The sequence below is a fragment of the Euleptes europaea genome, chromosome 3 (assembly GCF_029931775.1).
Source record: "Euleptes europaea isolate rEulEur1 chromosome 3, rEulEur1.hap1, whole genome shotgun sequence".
NCBI classification, from domain to species: domain Eukaryota; kingdom Metazoa; phylum Chordata; class Lepidosauria; order Squamata; family Sphaerodactylidae; genus Euleptes; species Euleptes europaea.
In genome coordinates, this window is record NC_079314.1 from 103378392 (window position 1) to 103397646 (window position 19255).

The 19255-nt window shown below is 41.9% G+C and overlaps 1 protein-coding gene across 9 annotated transcripts in view; it reads right to left on the reverse strand.

The window, feature by feature from the left end:
* The window catches only part of BICD1 (BICD cargo adaptor 1), a 123245-nt gene that overhangs the window by 22273 nt on the left and 81717 nt on the right, over positions 1-19255 (reverse strand). For 5 of the 9 annotated variants that reach the window (XM_056846783.1, XM_056846779.1, XM_056846786.1 and 2 more), the window contains exons 4-7: positions 15333-15770; positions 10184-11275; positions 3588-3739; positions 298-505 (exon numbers count right to left, since the gene is read on the reverse strand). In XM_056846783.1, the coding sequence (XP_056702761.1) occupies positions 298-505; positions 3588-3739; positions 10184-11275; positions 15333-15770 (1890 nt within the window). Of the gene's footprint in view, positions 1-187; positions 506-3587; positions 3740-10183; positions 11276-15332; positions 15771-19255 lie in introns of all 9 variants that reach the window. The other 4 variants (XM_056846781.1, XM_056846778.1, XM_056846780.1 and 1 more) reach the window with 1 other exon arrangement.

Genomic DNA, 19255 nt, shown 5'->3' on the forward strand with positions numbered 1-19255 from the left:
ATACAAATATCATGGGCAGGTGAGATTTAGAAGCCCTCTTCGCCATGGTTTTAATCCTGAGAAGTCTCTCCCACCCCCAGCCTCTTGACCCCCCAACCAAAATATATACTGTTGTTTGCAATTCAGTGGATGACCTTAATTCAAGTCAGGCCACTGCACTGTACTATAAAGATGACTGCATGCATACCTTTTCCTCTGAGTGCCACTGCTGAACAGTATGTTTGGCTGCTGTGGGCCCTGCCTATGCAGGAGGAAAGTGTCTATGGTTGGCACGGTGGCTGATGCCTCCTCACTTACTTTAGGGCTGCCGATCTTGCTCTTTCCAAGTTTGCCTTTGCTCCGCCGGGACTGCTCGTGGTCAAACTCTAAATCTTCCAGACGTTGCGTGAGGGCGAGTTTTTGCTGGATAGCCATCCGCAGCAAAGAGTTCAGGGTCTTCTTCTCATCCTCTGCAGCAGCCAGTTGCCTCTGCATCTCATCCAGCTGTGTAACGTATTCATCACACCTGGAGTAAACAAGAGAAGAGGAACATTATAGGGATGTATTGTCGAAGGCTTTCACGGTCAGAGTTCATTGGTTCTTGTAGGTTATCCGGGCTGTGTAACCGTGGTCTTGGAATTTTCTTTCCTGACGTTTCGCCAGCAACTGTGGCAGGCATCTTCAGAGTAGTAACACTGTCCTTCAGTGTTACTACTCTGAAGATGCCTGCCACAGTTGCTGGCGAAACGTCAGGAAAGAAAATTCCAAGACCACGGTTACACAGCCCGGATTATAGGGATGGTGAGAGCTACTGTGAAAGTATCAGCCTAGTCCATCCCTTCAAACCACTGAGGGGATCTCCATTAGAGATCATATCCCTAAACAAAATACTTTCTTTTGTTACACTGCTTTGCTTCTGAACATGGAAATATCAGCACAAACTATTTTCACCTGCTCTGATTACAGGAATTTACTGGAAGGGTTTGATTGTAGACGAAGCAGTCCCCACCACTAATTCCTGTGATCACAGCAGGTGGAGAAAGTGCTAGCCTAATAACAGACATTGTTTCTAACAGTCACTGGCCCTATCTTGGTGCACTTGGGCTATTCTGATGTTTTTCTACGCAATCTAATGGAAGAAAAAAGTCATCTATTCACCAGTGTGAATGGACCATTGGTCATCACTTCCATCAACCCAATATGAACTTTTCTCAAAAGCATTAGAAAAGAACCCCAACCTTGGAGAGATGAATCCACAATATTAAAAATAACTAGCCCCTGAAAACTAGCCCTCAGAAGACCAATTTAACTATGGGTGTAATGTCACCAACAGCTGTTACATGTGTAAAAGGTTCAATCCCCAGCATCTCCAGTAAAAGGGACTAGGCAGATAGGTGATGTGAAAGACTCCTGCCTGAGACCCTCGAGAGCCACTGCTGGTCTGAGTAGACAATACTGACTTCGATGGACCTTAATGGTCTGATTCAGTATAAGGCAGTTTCATGTGTTCATGTTATGAACAACCTCAATTTTTATTTACAGCCTGTACTGGGCTCCCGTAGTAAGACTATTTTCATCTTTAAAAGACTATTGCTCATGAAAATGTATGCCCCCAGTTAGCCAGCAAGACAATGCCACAGTGTCCATTCATGGGGTATATGTAACTCTATGTAGTTCATCTGACTCCTCATACAGCTTCTTTGTTGTAAGATGTTCAAGAAAATTACTTCTTCAGTTATCCACCTCTCACTCATTTGAAAACTTTGACCTGTGCTACCATGATTTGAGAAGATGGGATGATTGACTTATTTCCTTAAGGCAGGGGTCTGCAAACTGCGGCTCCCGAGCCGCATGCGGCTCTTTGGCCCGTTGAGTGCGGTCTCCGAACTCGGTTCGGAGCCCCTGCTCTTGCACCCGCTCGCGCAGGCAGCCGGGCTGCGGAGCCGGCGCGCCTGAGAGAGAGAGCAGGCGGTCTCTCTCGCCCCCCCCCCCGCCATGGAGAATGGCCGGGTCCCTTGCCCTCAATGGTTGGGAGGCTAAAGCCTCCCCTCCCCTCTAGCCGCACGACTGCTGGCCGGGCGGCTCGGCGGTTCCTGCCCCCCCGCCTATCAGCTGTTGGGCAGGGCTGGCTTTCTTTGGTAGACCTGGCCTCCGGCTGAGTCCCATTGGGAGGCCATGTCTACCCACTGGCTTTCTTGGTGGTAGACCTGGACTCTGAGGAGGGGAAAAAGTCCCCCTTCAGAGGCCAGGTCTACTGCCAAGAAAGCCAATGGGTAGACCTGGCCTCCCAATGGGACTCAGCCGGAGGCCAGGTCTACCAACAGGCTTTTATGGCGGTAGACCAGGCCTCCAGACGAGGACTCCGGACGGGGAGGGGGAAATGGCAGGGACTTACAATTTAATTTGTATCAATAAATAAGATCGCTATTAAGTATGATATCAAGTTTTATTCAGTGTACCTATAGTTTAATTAAGACTTAAAACTTTAATTAAAGTTTATTAAGTTAATAAACAGTGTACCTACCTATATAGTTTAAGAAATTTGGCTCTCAAAAGAAATCTCAATCGTTGTACTGTTGATATTTGGCTCTTTTGACGAATGAGTTTGCTGACCCCTGCCTTAGGGCAATTAATTTAATGTAATAATGTAAAGAAATTTTACTTGTTAAAAATGGACGTGGCCAATCAAGTTTTAAACTAAAATATTTTATGGAAGCCAAGACATTATGTCATTGTATTAGTCATGTACTGGAGAGAAACATATTTAATTATACTGAAAGCAGAGACGGTTTGCTTACAAGAACTCTCATTACAATTCAAAGCCAGCGCACAGAAAGTCAAATTGTTCTGCATTTAAGTGGACTTTGATGCTATTGCTTATCAAGAACTCAAAACCCCTTTGTTCAAAACTGTGCAAATACCTTATTAATGGCTAACTTTCTTAAGGCAACATAAAATAAATCATGCAGAGATAATACTAGGTCCTATTGGAAACAATACATGAAATGGGAGAGCAAGATTGAAAACACTGGCTCTACTAGCTGATCTGGGAAGGGGCTGTGGCTCACTGGTAGAGCATCTGCTTAGCATGCAGAAGGTCCCAGGTTCAATCCCTGCCATCTCCAGTTAAAGGGACTAGGCAAGTACGTGATGTGAAAGACCCCTGCCTGAGACCTTGGAGAGCCGCTGCCGATCTGAGTAGACAATACTGACTTTGATGGACCAAGGGCCTGATTTAGTATAAGGCAGCTTCATGTGTTCCTCTCTGCAAGTTGGTCTGACGAGCTGAACAGAACCTATAACCTGTAGAATGGATTCAACAACCCTCCAAGGAGACTGCCTCCAACTTACTTGGCTCTTCCTCCAACAGAACAGCTACTCAAATTGGAGAAAGGTTCCTTCAGCTGAAGAAAAGCTTCAAAGTTTGCTCAGAGGAGTGGTAGGATGGGGTAGGATCCACCACCTCCATAAGGTCAGGGGGCAGTGTCAGTGGGTGCAATCCTGTGGTTGGCTCAACCCACTGATTTCCAGCATTCACAAGACATCACAGCTACAGAGAAACACACCCGAGAGAAGCCACAACGGTGAGCTATGATTGTTTTCATTACCTGGTTGCAAACATGGCTCTCAAGGATGAGAAGGTTGCTGCATCTTCTTTCAAAGCTTTTAACTCATTGCGCAATTTTGTCATAGTCTCTGTCACCATGGCCTTCTCGTTCTCATATTTATTCTTCAGATTAGCCAGAGCTACCTCAGCTGTCTGAAACCAAGGCACAGGCATTATTTATTTGTAAGGAAAAGGAAAAAAAATGATGACAGTCTAAGACACCAGCAAAGTAATCGTAAGAAGAGCCACACTCTTTTAAGCCCCATTGACCAATGGATTTAGTATAACTCTGTTTAGGATTGCTTTGTAGGTTTAGCTCTGCAATGACGGCTTCTATCAATGTCTCATTGCCTAATCCTATGAGCCACTAGGAGAGAAAATAAATTGGAAGGATTGTGTGAAAGGACAGCTGCCCTGGGACAACATCACAACTTGTAGCATTGTGCTAGTTCTGGAAGCTTATCCAGATTGTTGTGATATCTCAGGCCAGAACTAGCTATTAATTATAACTGCATGTATTTTAAAAAATTAAAAAACTTCCTCAAAGGAAAACTTCAGGGGATGACTTTTCACAAACAGTTTTCAGTCCATTGGTTCTTGTAGGTTATCCGGGCTGTGTAAAAGTTTTCAGTCCTTTCCCTACCTGATGTTTTCTGTTGCAAACCCCCTATCCAATTTTCACCACCTCTGGGTTCAAGATGTGCAATTCCCTTGAAGATACATCTGGAACCCCACACAAGGACTAACACAGTTTTGGGGGCTGTAGAAAAATTGCTACTTCACTGTCCCTTTCCAAAGTTACGTTTCCTTGGAAAAAGCAGCCATTGGGATTGAACTAATGTATTTCTGTAAAATATTTAGATTAGTCCTCAGAAGTATGGATTATAGTGGCAAAACCCCTTTCTCAGATGCAGCGTAGCAGTGACGTGCAAAGTTGCAACTCTGGAAGAAACACGGATAAACAAAAGTTGTACCGGAAAAGGGATGAGGCAGGACGAGGATGTACTTACTTTGCCTTCTGGCCACCAAAGCTACACTGGCACAACCCTACTTGCCCAATACATGGTATTAAGTTGCTATAATAATTGGACAGCAACTGAGAAGCTATACTGCCATCTGCCTTGCACAGGATGCCTCTGTGGCTATACAGCATGTGCCACTCCGTGCAGCTATGCCCATGTACAGAGTCAGAGCACTAGTTTCAATAGGCCATTTCAGACATAGAACCACAGAATCATAAGAGTTGGAAGGGACCACCAGGGTCATCTAGTCCAACCCCCTGCACAGTGCAGGAAATTCACAACTACCTCCCCCCCAGACCCCCAGTGACCCCTACCTCATCCCCAGAAGATGGCCAAGATGCCCCCCTCTCATCTTCTGCTTAAGGTCATAGAATCAGCATTGCTGACAGATGGCCATCTAGCCTCTTCTTAAAAACCTCCAGGGAAGGTGAGTTTACCACCTTCCAAGGAAGCCTGTTCCACTGAGGAAACGCTCTGTTAGATATAGATTAAACCAGTTCAGCTGTTTCAGGAGATAGCAATTATGTACAAATGATGAAATTATGTGAAGAGTTCTTCTTAAAATGTGCATTTAATTAACAGAAATGCAACACAACATATGGAACATATTTTACTTCTCTATTATTTGTAGTTTTTCCTCTCATCTATTTATAGTATTCGTATACCACTTTTCCTGTCACTCAAAGCAGTTTCCAACAAAACAACCTTTAAGCAAAAGGTTAGAATCATCTTCATAAATGCTTCTCCTTCAACCATTCCTTAATCCTTCTTCAAATCCCAACTTTGATCCCACAGAATTCTTTTCCTTAGATTTAACAGCCACTGGCTGGCTATCCATCAACCACTTCACATTATAAAAAGGGGAAATGAAATCTAATTTTACCTTGACACTATAAAGAGAAAAGTTGCCACATCTCTCATGCAAATGACCTATTTGATAACAGATAACGCAGTTCGCTTCTCAGATAGTGTCTTTAGCTGTTTTATCCAAGGAGTGATATATTTATTTCATGCAATATTATTGTGTAGACATGTTAAAACAATGTGAGCTAGGGAGTCTATTTGATCCGGACAAAAGGGGCATTTTGGTTTTTCTGCAAGATCCTATAGAATTGCGTTCTCAACTATTCTAAGCTTTCCTTGCCACATTCAGATATATTTGGATGTGCTCCACAATTCAATATTGCACATACAGTGAATATACCAACCAGTATCAAGTACGGAAAGCAATATACATTGTAAGGGTTATTACTGAGAAGGAAAACGGTGAAGGTGCTCTACCCAATTCTCAGTTTGTCTTTCCTTGAGAACTAAATTGTCATTTCATCCAAAAGCATATTCTGTTCATGCTGAGATGAAAGTACCTAAGCATGAAACCAAGCCAACTTTGCAAGCTATTAAAAATGAAGGTGTGTGGACCTTGGGGAAGCAGAGACTTACAAAGAGCCAGCATGGTGTAGTGGTTAAGAGTGGTGGTTTGGAGTGGTGGACTCTAATCTGGAGAACCGGGTTTGATTCCCCGCTCCTCCACATGAGTGGCGGAGGCTAAACTGGTGAACTGAATTTGTTTCCCCACTCCTATACATGAAGCCAGCTGGGTGTCCCTGGGCAAGCTACAGCTCTGTTAGAGCTCTCTCAGCCCCACCTACCTCACAGGGTGTCAGTTGTGGGGAAGGGAAGGAGATTGTAAACTAGTTTGAGTCTCCCTTAAGTGGTAAAGTTGGCGTATAAAAACCAGCTCTTCTTCTTCATCATCATCATCACCTACTAAGCACACATTTACAAAGAACCAAGTCCCTTAGCACTTCCATAAAAGGAAATTTTGAAATTTGAAAACTGTGGCAAATTATTAATTTTATGGCTATAAGGAGTCTGTAAAATATGACCAAATATAAACAGTTCACAAGGAAACAAAAGAAACCACTACAGAGAAATACGTTGTCTTGAGAGGTGGGTATGCATGTGGGGGAAAGGGTTTTGAGAAGAGAGTATTGTATCATATAGGCAGAATTGATCAACGAACCTTCAGTGCATGATCAAATATTCAGGCATCAGGCACAGGAAGGGGGAGGGGAATTCATAACCAGTTCCCTCAAAGAAAACATTAACTGCTTAGAGTCACAAAGTTCCTCCCTCACTCCCAAAGTTATCTCTGCGTACAGTATGTAAGTGAACAAAATTGCTCCAAAAGCAAAGCATGCAGCAAAAATACAATTTGCAACTGGCAAAAGAACAGGGGGGGGGAAACCTCCTTTCTCAGCAAAACGCAGACAGAGTCACTGCAGTGCTGATGCTGGCTTCTTTCTAGCAAAAACTCAATAATGGATAGTCTACGTGGTTTCCCCCCCCCCTTATTTGCAGTTCAACATCACCAAATTTGTTGCATTTTAATTCTGAACACATGGCTTGAATAAATATTCACAATACAAGGGAAAATAATGCATTAATGTAAATTACTATTTAAAAAAATCCCCTTGCTATTTTCCCCATCTGTTTTTCCTTCGTTTTTCTTCTGTACCCTTATTTAAAAATTAATTTAAATTTTTTTTTTCAAAAATCCCCACAAAGTGGATGGAAGGAGGTAAGGTATTAAGTGGGACTGTTGGCCACAAGGGGGCACTCCTCCTTGTTCAGACCCTAATACAAGGAAGAGATGACTCTGAGCTTGAGAGAGAAAAGAAGTTTTTATTCCATTAGCCGGCGGGAGACAAAGGACCATCATCGCTCAAAGCAATTCTTCAACAATCAGTTGTTTCAGACACCTTTTATACATATCTTTGGTTCCATATAAGGGCATAACACTTATCTTACACCTTAATTGTTTTTCATTTTACTGTTTCCTTGTTCCCTTCCTTACATAAGCTTTAAGCATGTGTTTCTCTTAAGTTTGCTGGGCCCCTTATTGATTCATTCTTGGCCCCTGCATGTGGTTTGCTCAATTTTCCATTTATACTTGTCCAAGCTTTGTTACAAAAGGTAGCAGATTAGCACACGTATACAGTTTGGGAAACACTAATGTACTGGCAGCCAGGATAGTGTTGACAGTAAGAAAAACCACAAGAAAGTTTCACAGGTGCTTCTTAGCAAAACCACTAACTGTCCTTCATGTGCTGGTGCTGTGCGTGCTCTATATGGCCCTCAGGAACAGTAGTATGTAGTGGCTGGAAACATATTGCAAGCCTAGAAACACTGGCACCTATCTAAGTGGACCCCCAGCAACTTCCTGCTAAGAAGAACCTTGCAGCATCCCACTCGGGCTTAAAACTAGGGTTGTCAACCTCCAGGAACTATCTGGAGATCACCTGCTATTACAACTGAGCTCTAGCCTACAACTGATCAGTTCACCTGGAGAAAATGGCCGCTTTGGCAATTGGACTCTGTGGCATTGAGGTCCCTCCCCAAACTCCGCCCTCCTCAGGCTCTGCCCCCAAAACCTCCCACCGGTGGCAAAGAGGGACCTGGCAATCCTAACTCCATCTACAGAGGCACGAAACCTCTGAATACCAGCTCTGGGAGGCAGCAGCAATGGAGGGCCTCAACCTCTATGCCCTGTTTGTTTGGTTCTTCAGGCCAACTGGTTGGCTGCGGTGTGAAACAGTATGCAGGACTAGATGGACCATTCAGCTGATCCAGCAGGCTCTTCTTATGTAGTTTTCTACATGTAGCAAGCTTTTTCCAGGGGGGGCGGCATCCAAACATGCAGCTCTCCTCCTAAAATGGTATAGTTCAGGTAAAGCTTTACCACCTGATTCTGATGACTATATAAATTGCCCCTAAAATATGCTGTGATAAATGATACTTAAAATGGAATATAAAAATATTGCAAACTGAAGAAGTAGTTATGCCCTGCTTTTCTCTACCTTAAGGAGTCTCAAAGGGACTTACAATCACATTCTCTTCCTCTCCCCACAACAGGCCCCTGGTGAGGTAGCTGGGGCTGAGAGAGTTCTGAGAGAACTCTGACTGGCCCAAGGTCACCGAGCAGACATCATGTGAAGGAGTAGGGAAATCAAACCCAGTTCTCCAGATTAGAGTCCACCGCTCTTAATCACTACACCATGGCTCTCAGTGTGGTGTAGATGTAACCCTAGACAGCGCATTTATTAATTGGAATATTTCTATCCTGCCTCTCCAAAAATCTGATCCAAGCCAGCACATGGTGGGGGGAGCACATACTTACGCAGACACGTTTTGTACGCAGGCAATTACCCAGCTGAACTCACAAGCTAGTTTTAAATGGAAAATCAGTTTTCTCCCCCGTATATATAGCTGTGGAAGATTAGAGCCCAAGACTATAGATTTGCCTTTAGGTGGATAAATGAAGAGAGTAAAGGTTTCAATCCACTTAAATCCAAGTGCTTTACCTTAAATAGATTATGGATAGGACTATCATTTCTGATAAACAATGGCTCTGAGCACACTAGTACTCATAAAACTCTGTCACCTACAATTTGGCCGGGGAGGGCAGGTTAGAAATCAAATAAATAAATAAATAAATAAATAACAAAGATCAAAGCCGCTATCTATATAAATGCTTTTATTACAACCCATGCAATTATAAACATACAACGCTATAAATTTGCTTTGTATGTTTACTATCAAATTGCATGAATTCTTGGGAGTCAGTGTAAATAATTAATATGTTCTTTTAACAATGCAGGCAGATATATAGCTTTAAACAAAGAGGATTAAGCACAAAAACAGCCGAGAGGAAATTATATTGATTTAGTATTTATATCACAGAACCAGTGATTTTCACAAGAGGATAACAGCAGACTGTATGCACAGAATTTTGCTGTCGTTCCTTTTAGTAATGGGCAGCTGTCCATGGAAGTTCCTTCGGTAGCCACTAGGTAGCATCCGTGATTCTATATTCTAGTATGAGGTATTATTATGTCCCCATCAGTTGTGCATACCAACCTTTTTTGTCTGAAGCACAGAACTTGTAGACCTGCACATAGTTCTCTCAACTAAAAGGCTACCTTTTCAGATTTTTGTAAAATGCAAATCAGATGTTTTTAGATTTGACATGAACCCCCCCCCCCCCAAGAACGGTGATGGAGATACTTCAGTGGATGTCCAGAGTGCAGTTCCAAAATCATGAACATGGGATCACAAGAGACAAAATGCTAAGAGTTCCATGTTTGGAGCTCTGAAGTCTTTGTCTTTGTTAATGGCTACTATGCTGGAGCATGATTTTGGCTGCTTCCACATGAGAGTTCTCCCTGAATGGAAAGCAGAGCGCCCTCATACTTCGGGAACTTGCACATGACATAGTGCTCATATGGAGAATGACTCGTGGGCTTCCCAAGGCTTCCCTGTTTAAACTGGATCAAACAAAAAAATAAAGGCATACAAAAAATTTACTTCACAGTGGGTAGCCGTGTTAGTCTGTTTGCAGTAGTCAAAAAGGGAGTCTGTTTGCAGTAGTCAAAAAAAAATTTTTTTTACTGTGAGTACAGATTGCTGGTACAGTAAACATATGTTACACAAATTAACAGAATCCTTAAAATTGTTCATTAAAACATACCAATCACTGATCTAATTGCAGATACACAATTAACAGACAGCTTACCTGTTTGTTGGCTTTCAGCACTGCCCTGAGAGTTGCTATCTGCTCTCGCTTTGTACTCAACAGGGATTTTAGTTTCAGTATTTCTTCCATTAAGGCCTCCTTGTCCTTATCGATCATGGGCACCAGTTCACGGGCCGCCGCACGCTGCCGGGATAACTGCAGCGACCGGTCCACAGCCTTCTGCAAGTGCTTGATTTGGTCCCTTATTATGGCATTCAGGTTGTAAATATTCATTGGCTCTTTGCGAATGTCACTGGTGTCAGAAACTGGGGAGGAAGGAGGGGCTGTGATGACAGGAGAAATTGTGGGCGTCTTTGTTGGACTTTGCTCTTTGTTGGCTTCTAGGCTCTCTTTCGATATCTGTTCATTCGGGGTCCTGGCTTCTGCTGGGGATGCCATTCCTCTCCTGGCAAGCCGTGGAGACAGAAGCCCTCTTGGATCATCAGGTCCCTTTAGGCTCCCACTCCTAGTGACTCTACTTTGCCTGTAATAATCCAGCATAACCCTATTAGGAGTTTCATTGTTACACAGACATACATGGTGATAGAGCTGAGCCAGCTCCTCGCTAAAAGTCACCAGCTCATCCTGGGCTGTGTTGAGAGTATTGTGGTTCTCGTTTGCCACCCCTGTGATCCTTTGCAACTCTTTTTCCATCAGCATCATTTTCTCGTGGCTTTCCTTCGTTGACTTTTCCAGGTTTGTCACCTGTTCGTCGTATATCTGGATCCTGCCCTCATATTTGGCCTTTTCTTCAGTGTAGCTTTCAACGCATTTGTTGTACTTCTCTTTCAAAGCCTTTATTTCAGCTTTGAGGTCAATCACCTCTGTAACGGCTACTTTGTACTTGCACTCTAGGATCTCTAAGCCGTTGATGTCTACTTCGTAATCGTGTGTTTCCTCCCCGGAGTCTCGGCCTTTCTCAAAGTCTACCTCCTTCAGCTCTTTATTGCTTTGCAGACCCCGCATAGCGTTGACGTGTTCAGTGAGCCTGTGCACCCGTTCGTGTTGTTCAGTGAGTGCCCCCTTTGTGTGTTCCAGCTGGGTTTGGGACTCCTGAAGATTAGCCAGGAGAATAGCTTTCTCACGTTCTACCTGCAATAACCCAAGGAAGATATATGAGAGTTTCATTATCAGGGCTTCTAAAATCCAAAAATCCTAAAAAGACCGAGAAGGGTAGATGGCACCAGGTTTGCGGCAAAAGACAAAAAGCAAGTTCCTCCTCCTATCTGGCTCCACAGAAACTACACACAGAAACTACACAGAAACATTTTGCAAAAAGTTCTGTACTTCTGGTTAATATTCTTATTTTAATTCAGTTAATGTTTCACTAGGAGCTGTATAATTTAAAAGCATCAAGAAACAAAAACAAAAGCCCCATTTTAAATAATAAAATCACAAAGATTGTGTTACCAAATATTATCAACAATATTTTATTTTATTTTCAAAATCTTGTCCTAGATGTTTTAATGCAGTACATGAAAAAATGTCATTAGCTCAGCTGTGTAAAAAAAAAATTAAAACTGATAAAACATATCATGAATGAAAGATACGACTTGTTTGATAGAAGGTAATAAAATCAAGCTTAATTAGTTTGCTAGGTGGTGGCTTTTTCATTTCAAAACCCTAGATACGTAAAGGATGTTAATCTATGTAGAATTCAAGACAGAAATATAATTAGTAGTAATATTCCTTGCCCAGGGCTATAATTTATTTTTATTCGATATTTGTATTACTTAAGTCACGCTTACGTTACACTGAGAGTCTTGGTACTAGCCCACTCTTAACGCTAGGGTTGCCAACCTCCAGGTACTAGCTGGAGCTCTCCCGCTATTACAACTGATCTCCAGGCGATAGAGATGAGTTCACCTGGAGAAAATGGCTGCTTTGGCAATTGGACTCTATGGCATTAAAGTCTCTCCCCTCCCCAAACCCTGCCCCCTCAGGCCCCACCCCAAAAACCTCCTGCTGGTGGTGAAGAGGGACCTGGCAAACCTACTTAACAGAAAAACACAGCTTTTTTAATATACTTAAGCAGCTGTTTTGAGACTCCCTCAGAGAACCAGTGTGATGTAGTGGTTAAGAGTGTGAGACTAGTATCTGGAAGATGCAGGTTTGAATCCCCACTAGTGCCATGGAAGATCACTGGGTGACTGTGATGTAATCATACCTTTATTCCACCAAGGGGTTAAAGAGAAAGGCCCAGTCAAGCTGAGCAGATGCACCTCGCTTGGGAATCATTTATCCATATTTCTCCCAGTGGAATGTATAAATTCAGAGTCATTTTGAAAATCAGGCTCAACTGGGGGCAGGGGGGGGGAAGGATGGGAGGGGGGGAAGGATGGGAGGGGAAAAAAGAAGGAGTAGGTGTGATTGTTTTCCTAAGGGGGAAGGATTTCATTGGTTGAAGTTTATCATCTGATGCTGCAGGCCAAACCGTATAATTGGGTATGAGGGTTTAGGGCAGTGGTTCCCAACCTTTTTTGGGCATGCCCAACCTAAGCATCTCTAAAATCCTGATTGCCCCCCCCCCCGTGACATTGTCACCAGCTGACCGCCGTGTACATTCTGATTTTAATTTTTAAAATGTGTATGTCAAAATATATATTTATATATATACTGTATATGAGGCCCCTAGAACCATAAGAAATGCAAAAAAATTCACTGTTAATAACTCATTCTTGAATTGCCCCCCCCTTAAAAATCAAATTGCCCCCGTGTTGGGCGTGTGCCCCACGTTGGGAACCACTGGTTTAGAGTGATATCTCTTTCACTATCTCTCTTCTGTTTCCCTTTGCATACCTACCTGATGTCTCTACCTGACACTTAAGCTGGTATGCCATGTTGGGCCATAAATTGGACTATTCTTCTGCTCACTATTATCAGATTGCTCACAGACGATTTACCATCTTCATTTTCTATGTGTCATATAGTGGGATAACGTTATTTTTGTTGCTCTTGGACCTAACAGAGAATGTACTACAATTTTAATTGTTTTGCTTTTTTTTTAACCTTTAGAAATAAAACATCTTTATATTCAATTTGGTTTGGTTTCTGTATGAGCAGGAATCACCTGGGAACTCATGGTAAAATGGCGGTTTAGCCAGGTTTAGAGGAGGCTACTCAGGGTTCCAGGTGTTGGGACAGGGAACAACATCCCAGCAGGGAAGTTTCAGTCCTGGCATTGATCTTTGGCCAGTCACACTCTCTCAGCCTAGCATGCCTCAGCCTAACCCACCCTACCTCACAGGGTTGTTGTGGGGATAATATGAAGGAGAGGAGAATTATGTAAGCCACCTTGGGTTCGCATTGGAAAGAAAGGGAATGACAAATTTAAAAATATAGTTTCTGGGACTTTCCATATATCCTATGCTTTTAAGACTGTACGTGCTGGTTCAGCCTCTGCTTGTTATTATCCTACAATGCTACAGCCTTTCTAATATTGCCTGATAGTTCAGTTAGCTTGTCTTTCCAGTTTGGAGCGGTGGACTCTGAACTGGAGAACCTGATTTGATTCCCCACTCTTCCACATGAGCGGCAGAGGCTAATCTGGTGAACTGGATTTGTTTCCCCACTCCTACACACAAAGCCAGCTGGGTGACCTTGGGCGAATTACAGCTCTGTTAGAGCTCTCTCAGCCCCACCTACCTCACAGGGTGTCTTTTATGGGGAGGGGAAGGGAAGGTGATTGTAAGCCGGTTTGAGTCTCCCTTAAGTTGTAGAGAAAGTCGGCATATAAAAACCAACTCTTCTTCTTTGCACTAATCCAAATGCAATACTTTAAACCAGGGGTGTCAAACTCATTTGTTACGAGGGCCGGATATGATATAAATGTCACTTGCTTGGGTTGAGCCATGTATTGCCAACCCAGATCCATACTGGGGGGCTGGGGGGGCTGCCTCGGCTGGCTCGTGGGCCGGATAAGAGCTCCCAAGGTCTGGATCCTTTGACACCCCTGCTTTAAGAAGTTAATACTATGGCCTGGACCTTATTTAATCTCCCTACTCTCCACAGCAGGAGAAGCCTTGCCTCTAAACCCAAGCACAGGACAAAACACAGAGCAGCCAAGGTCTTGATCGCTTCACTTCCTTGGAGAAATAACCCATTGATGGATGCAATGACGGGCTTAAGCCTCTAGCACTGTACTGGATATTCTGCCATTTCAATTCAGTCGTCTTTGTATATGAATTAAAAACATAAATTGTACATCAACTTTGTGTATGGTGTAGTGGTTAGAGCGTCAGACTATGATCTGGGAGACCCAGGTTGAAATCCCTGCTCTGCCATAGAAGATTGCTGGGTAACCTTGGGAAGCCTAACTGGCTGATGGCAGAGTGCTGACTCAGTTTTTTCCCATCTGTCACACCCCCAGTAGAAGTGACCAAGCAGTTTGGGCTTTGGGGTGCTTCCCAGCGGTCAATAAAGCTAAACATGAAAGTAATGAATAATGTACTGCAGTTACAGACGGGGAGCGGGGTAGCACATTTGTCTGAGGTAATTTCTACACTTCTTCCCTCTCCCCTTTCCTGGAGAGATTCACACAACCTTCATTCAACAGCACAACAATAAATTTATTGTCTTTTTTTTAGAAGACCTTATTAAGAGTAGTTGGGTAGGCAAGTAAAAAGGTGTACCAAATAACAATTTGGGAAATAAAATTCATAAATGAATATGCTTGTATTATTAACTGCAAACTTTATAGAGCTATTTCTTTAATTCTATGGAATGGAAGGAACTCATAAAATGGAAGATAATTTGGAGGGGAGATTGAGATTAATAATTTAATCTGAACAAGAAAATGGATTTCGTCATCACATTATTAAGGACACACCTTCACTACATGAAGCACCACCACAGACCGCACTAGGGTGTTACATGTTTATTCACTTTGCAGAAGTCCAACACCAATTCCCATGAGGTTCAAGCATGTTTGGAAGCCCAAAGAAGAAATGAGGCAGGGATTTGGAATGGAGAAATGGTGGGCACTTCCTCCACAACTACTCAGCTCCAAATCCCTCTTACAAAACAGATTTTCCTTAGGAAAAGTATCCACCACTGGCTTTTTAATATAAGAATTTGTTTGTAACATGTCATTAGACTCCATTATATTGTATGAAGCTTCTTTTTATGACATTCAGAATCAGGCTCTTACCTGCATGAGCTGCTGCTTCAATTTCTGCATTTCAGAAATATTGAGTTCACTGAAGAGATCGGAGACTGGATGCAGAGATTCTCCTTTCCTAACTGTGGGAGTCCGAAAATCACCGTTCAATTTCACATGGGGTCCATGAATGTGTCCATTCATTTTGTCATCATTGTTAGGTTCATTTCCATCCTCTCCAAACTTTAATCCATCTACTGAGATATTAATATGGTTATTATACATGCTATCATTGAGATTGATATACTGGGAAAGCTCCTTCCTCAGATTATTCTTTTGCTCCCTTTCATTCTTTAATGTCTCCAGGGCTTCCTCTAGCTGATGTTCAGCAATCTCCTTTAACCGAATGGCATCTTCTAGCTGGCTATTGAGCAACACGGTCTCCTCTTCAAATCGTTTTATCTCATGTTTCAGCCCTTCATATTCAACCTGAATTAGATAAGACAAAGAACATTCAACATACTAAAACTTGGGTTTACAAACAACCTGCTATTTGCTGCTGCTTCTGCACTAAAGCACCAAAGCAAGGGGTTACGCGTGCACAGAATTACCAGGTAGGAAAATTCTATTTACTGTATAGTCTAAGAAAAACTACATCCATGTTTATTCTGTCCTTCTTCATCTTCTGTCTTCACTAAGTGATATGTAGCGACAACTAAACAGGTTTATAAAAAAAAATTCTTGAATAAAGCAGTCATATGTTGCAAAGCCAACATGTAAACAAAAATGTGGCTATAGAGACTATAATTTAAAAGGCAGAATGGAAACTATAGGCATTTTCACTTGCTTACAGGTGGCTATGGAGTGGCTATGGAGACTATAGTTTAAAAGGCAGAATGGAAACTATAGGCACTTTCACCTGCTTACACATGTCAGTTAGATGAAGAGTAAAAGATGTAATCTTTATTATTTTAAAAGAAAGCAAATGCCTATTCACAGTTGCTCTGCAGACAAAGATAGAAGCATATATTCATAGGCTATAGAGGGAACTTTTTCCAGGAAAACACATTTCTTTTATGATTAAAAAACAACAGTGAACTGTGTGGGTTAAAATGTTGGACCAGAGTTAGATTCAAACCCCTGCTTACCCTGAGGCTTATAGGATTATCTTGGGCTAATTACTATCTCTTAGTCTAACCTACTTTATAGGGTTGTTGTAAGAATCAAAGAAGATCTCCTGAGCTGAGAGAAATAGCAGGAAAAATATACTAAAACAATATTGAACAACAGGAATAAATATCATGAACGAATATATATGTCTGAATTTTATTTTGTCAATACAATTTTTGTGTATTTTACATATGTATTAGCTGCTTCTTTATACATTATGTTCCAACCAGCTTATAGTGAAATCAGTAAACCAATAAAATTAGATTAAATTTTAAAAATTAATATCAAACAAACAGGAGGTCAAAATAGCAGATAAAAAGCACCATACAATATCATATAAAATAATATTTAAACCTGTAATGTAAAAGACATTCTGCAAGAACCACCAATACTACATTAGCAACCTGTAGCAAACTCTTATGGCTAATACGGCAATCGCTTGGCAGGCCCTGATTGCTTTTGAGAATGTTAGATCATAACAGTTCATATGTCTCATCTCTTGCTATATACTGTCTAAAGTTCACTAACTGTATGATGACCTCCTCATCTTAAAGGGATTAGCTTCTGTTAATCCACTCATTCTAAGGTACCAGACAGCCAAATGTTTGCTCTAAGGATGCTGACTTAATGATGGAATGTGTCATTGTCTTTCCTTTGGATCTCATTAATCATTGATCTTCGTATGCCTTGTCTTAGTTCCATTGTGTAATCACTGACTGACCTTTGCTATCCATTGTAATATTGTTTAATAAAAACCTTGGATGCTCTGAGGAAAGGCAGAGTATTCTCCAAGGATTCAAGATACAGAATTGTCTGTCTCTTCCCTTCAGCAACCAATGTTAACAATAAGTCTGAAAATAAAAGGAATTTTCCCTGGGACCCAAGAAATAGCAAGCTGTGTGTGTGCAAAGTGCTGTCAAGTCACAGCCGACTTGTGGCAGCCCCATTGGATTTACAAGGCAAGTGATGAAGCAGAGGTGGTTTCCCACTGCCGTCCTCTGCAAATTCTTCCTTGGTGGTCTCCCATCCAAGTAGTAACCCTGCTTCTGAGATCTGACAGATCGGGCTATACTATAACATTCCACATCTGGATAGCAAGCTAGACACCAGATAAAACTTCTGTGGGAAGGGATTTCCAGAGCTAAGGCAACTTTGCAAAAAGCACTGCCCCTGGTTGTCATCCACCTTATTTCTAGGGTTGCCAGGTCCCTCTTCACCACCAGTGGGAGATTTTTGGGGCGAAGCCTGAGGAGGGCGAGGTTTGGGAGGGGAGGGGCTTCAGTGCCATAGAGTCCAATTGCCAAAGCGGCCATTTTTCTCCAGGTGTTATGATCTCTATCAGCTGGAGGTCAGTTGAATTAGCAGGAGATCTCCTGCTACTACCTGGCAGTTGGCAATCCTACTTATTTCAGAGGGTGAGTGCTTGAGGGGAGGGGCTGTGGTCCTTGGGGTACAGAATCTGCTCAACATACAGAAAGTCCCAGGTGCAATCCCCAGCATCTCCTGTTTAAAGGAGATGATGTAAAAGTCCTGAGACCCTTGAGAGTTGCTACCAGTTTGAGTAGACAGTGCTGACCTGGATGGGCCAATGGGCCTGATTCAGAATAACAGAGCTTCACATGTTCAGATGCTGGTTTTAATTGGTTAATACAGGAGGAAACAGTCCTTCAAGTACTGTGATCCTAGGCCTTTTAAAGCTTTACAAATAAGAACTAACACTTTTAACTGTGCCTACAAAGGAACTGACAACCATAGTAGTTCTTTTAAAATATTTGTGATATGTCCTCTGTAACACATGCCTGTCAATAACATAGCTGCAACATTTTGTACCAGCTAAAATTTCTGAAAAATCTTCAAGGCAGCCCAAGACACCCCAGGAATTTAAGCAGTCTGTGGGCAAAATATGCAAAATAGCTGCCAAATCTTACTTAGGAAAAGCTGCAGCTGTGACACCGAGTGAAACAGGAAAAATGTATTGTGAATTACACAAAGGAGATCCAAGCCTCCATCTATAGATTTATCCACAAGTTGCTAAAAAGTTGTTGTTGTTTTTTAAGAAAAGGGACCGTTTTGAAATACTGTATTTAAACATTTCTGGAAACATCCCAGCTACAACCTGTCTCTCGTAAAATTTAGCAATATCCATATATAAAATGAGAGTTGACCCTTTACTGATAGCAGAAACACAAATGATTTCTTAAGTGTCAGTATATAAAATATGCTGCAACTATTAAAGTAATAAAATTACAATGTTATGAGTAATCAGTCCTTTTTGTGCGTGGTAATTTGTGGTGCATATTTCATAGTGAAAATCAGAGCTATTTCCTAAGTAACAAGGGAAAAAATGTCACAAAATTGCCTCTTTTATAAAAAAATTAGAAATCCAAAAGCCACCTAAATTTACAATCAGTTGTTTTTGTTCATTACAGAGTTGAAAGATAAAGGATATTAATTGCTTCTAACTATAACTCTATATAACTATAACTCTATAACTTCTAACTATAGGCTTAAGGCCTTGCAAGTGTCCTGTGGGAATTTCACTTTATTTCTTTGAACAGCAGATCCCCTGCCACCACGCCTCTTCACAAATTGCTTATGAAGCTCCCTCCAGTTTCAAGAATACTTTGCCACATAACATGAACAGTGCTTTTAGGGGAAGTGCAATCCAAAGCCTTTTTGAGGGCATGGCAAAGCTCTAGATTCTAACCATAATACTGCAGGTGAAAAAACTAACCAGTAAAATGTACAACCTATCACCTATGAAATCCTCCTGGAGTATGGTAAGAAGATATTATGCTTTATTA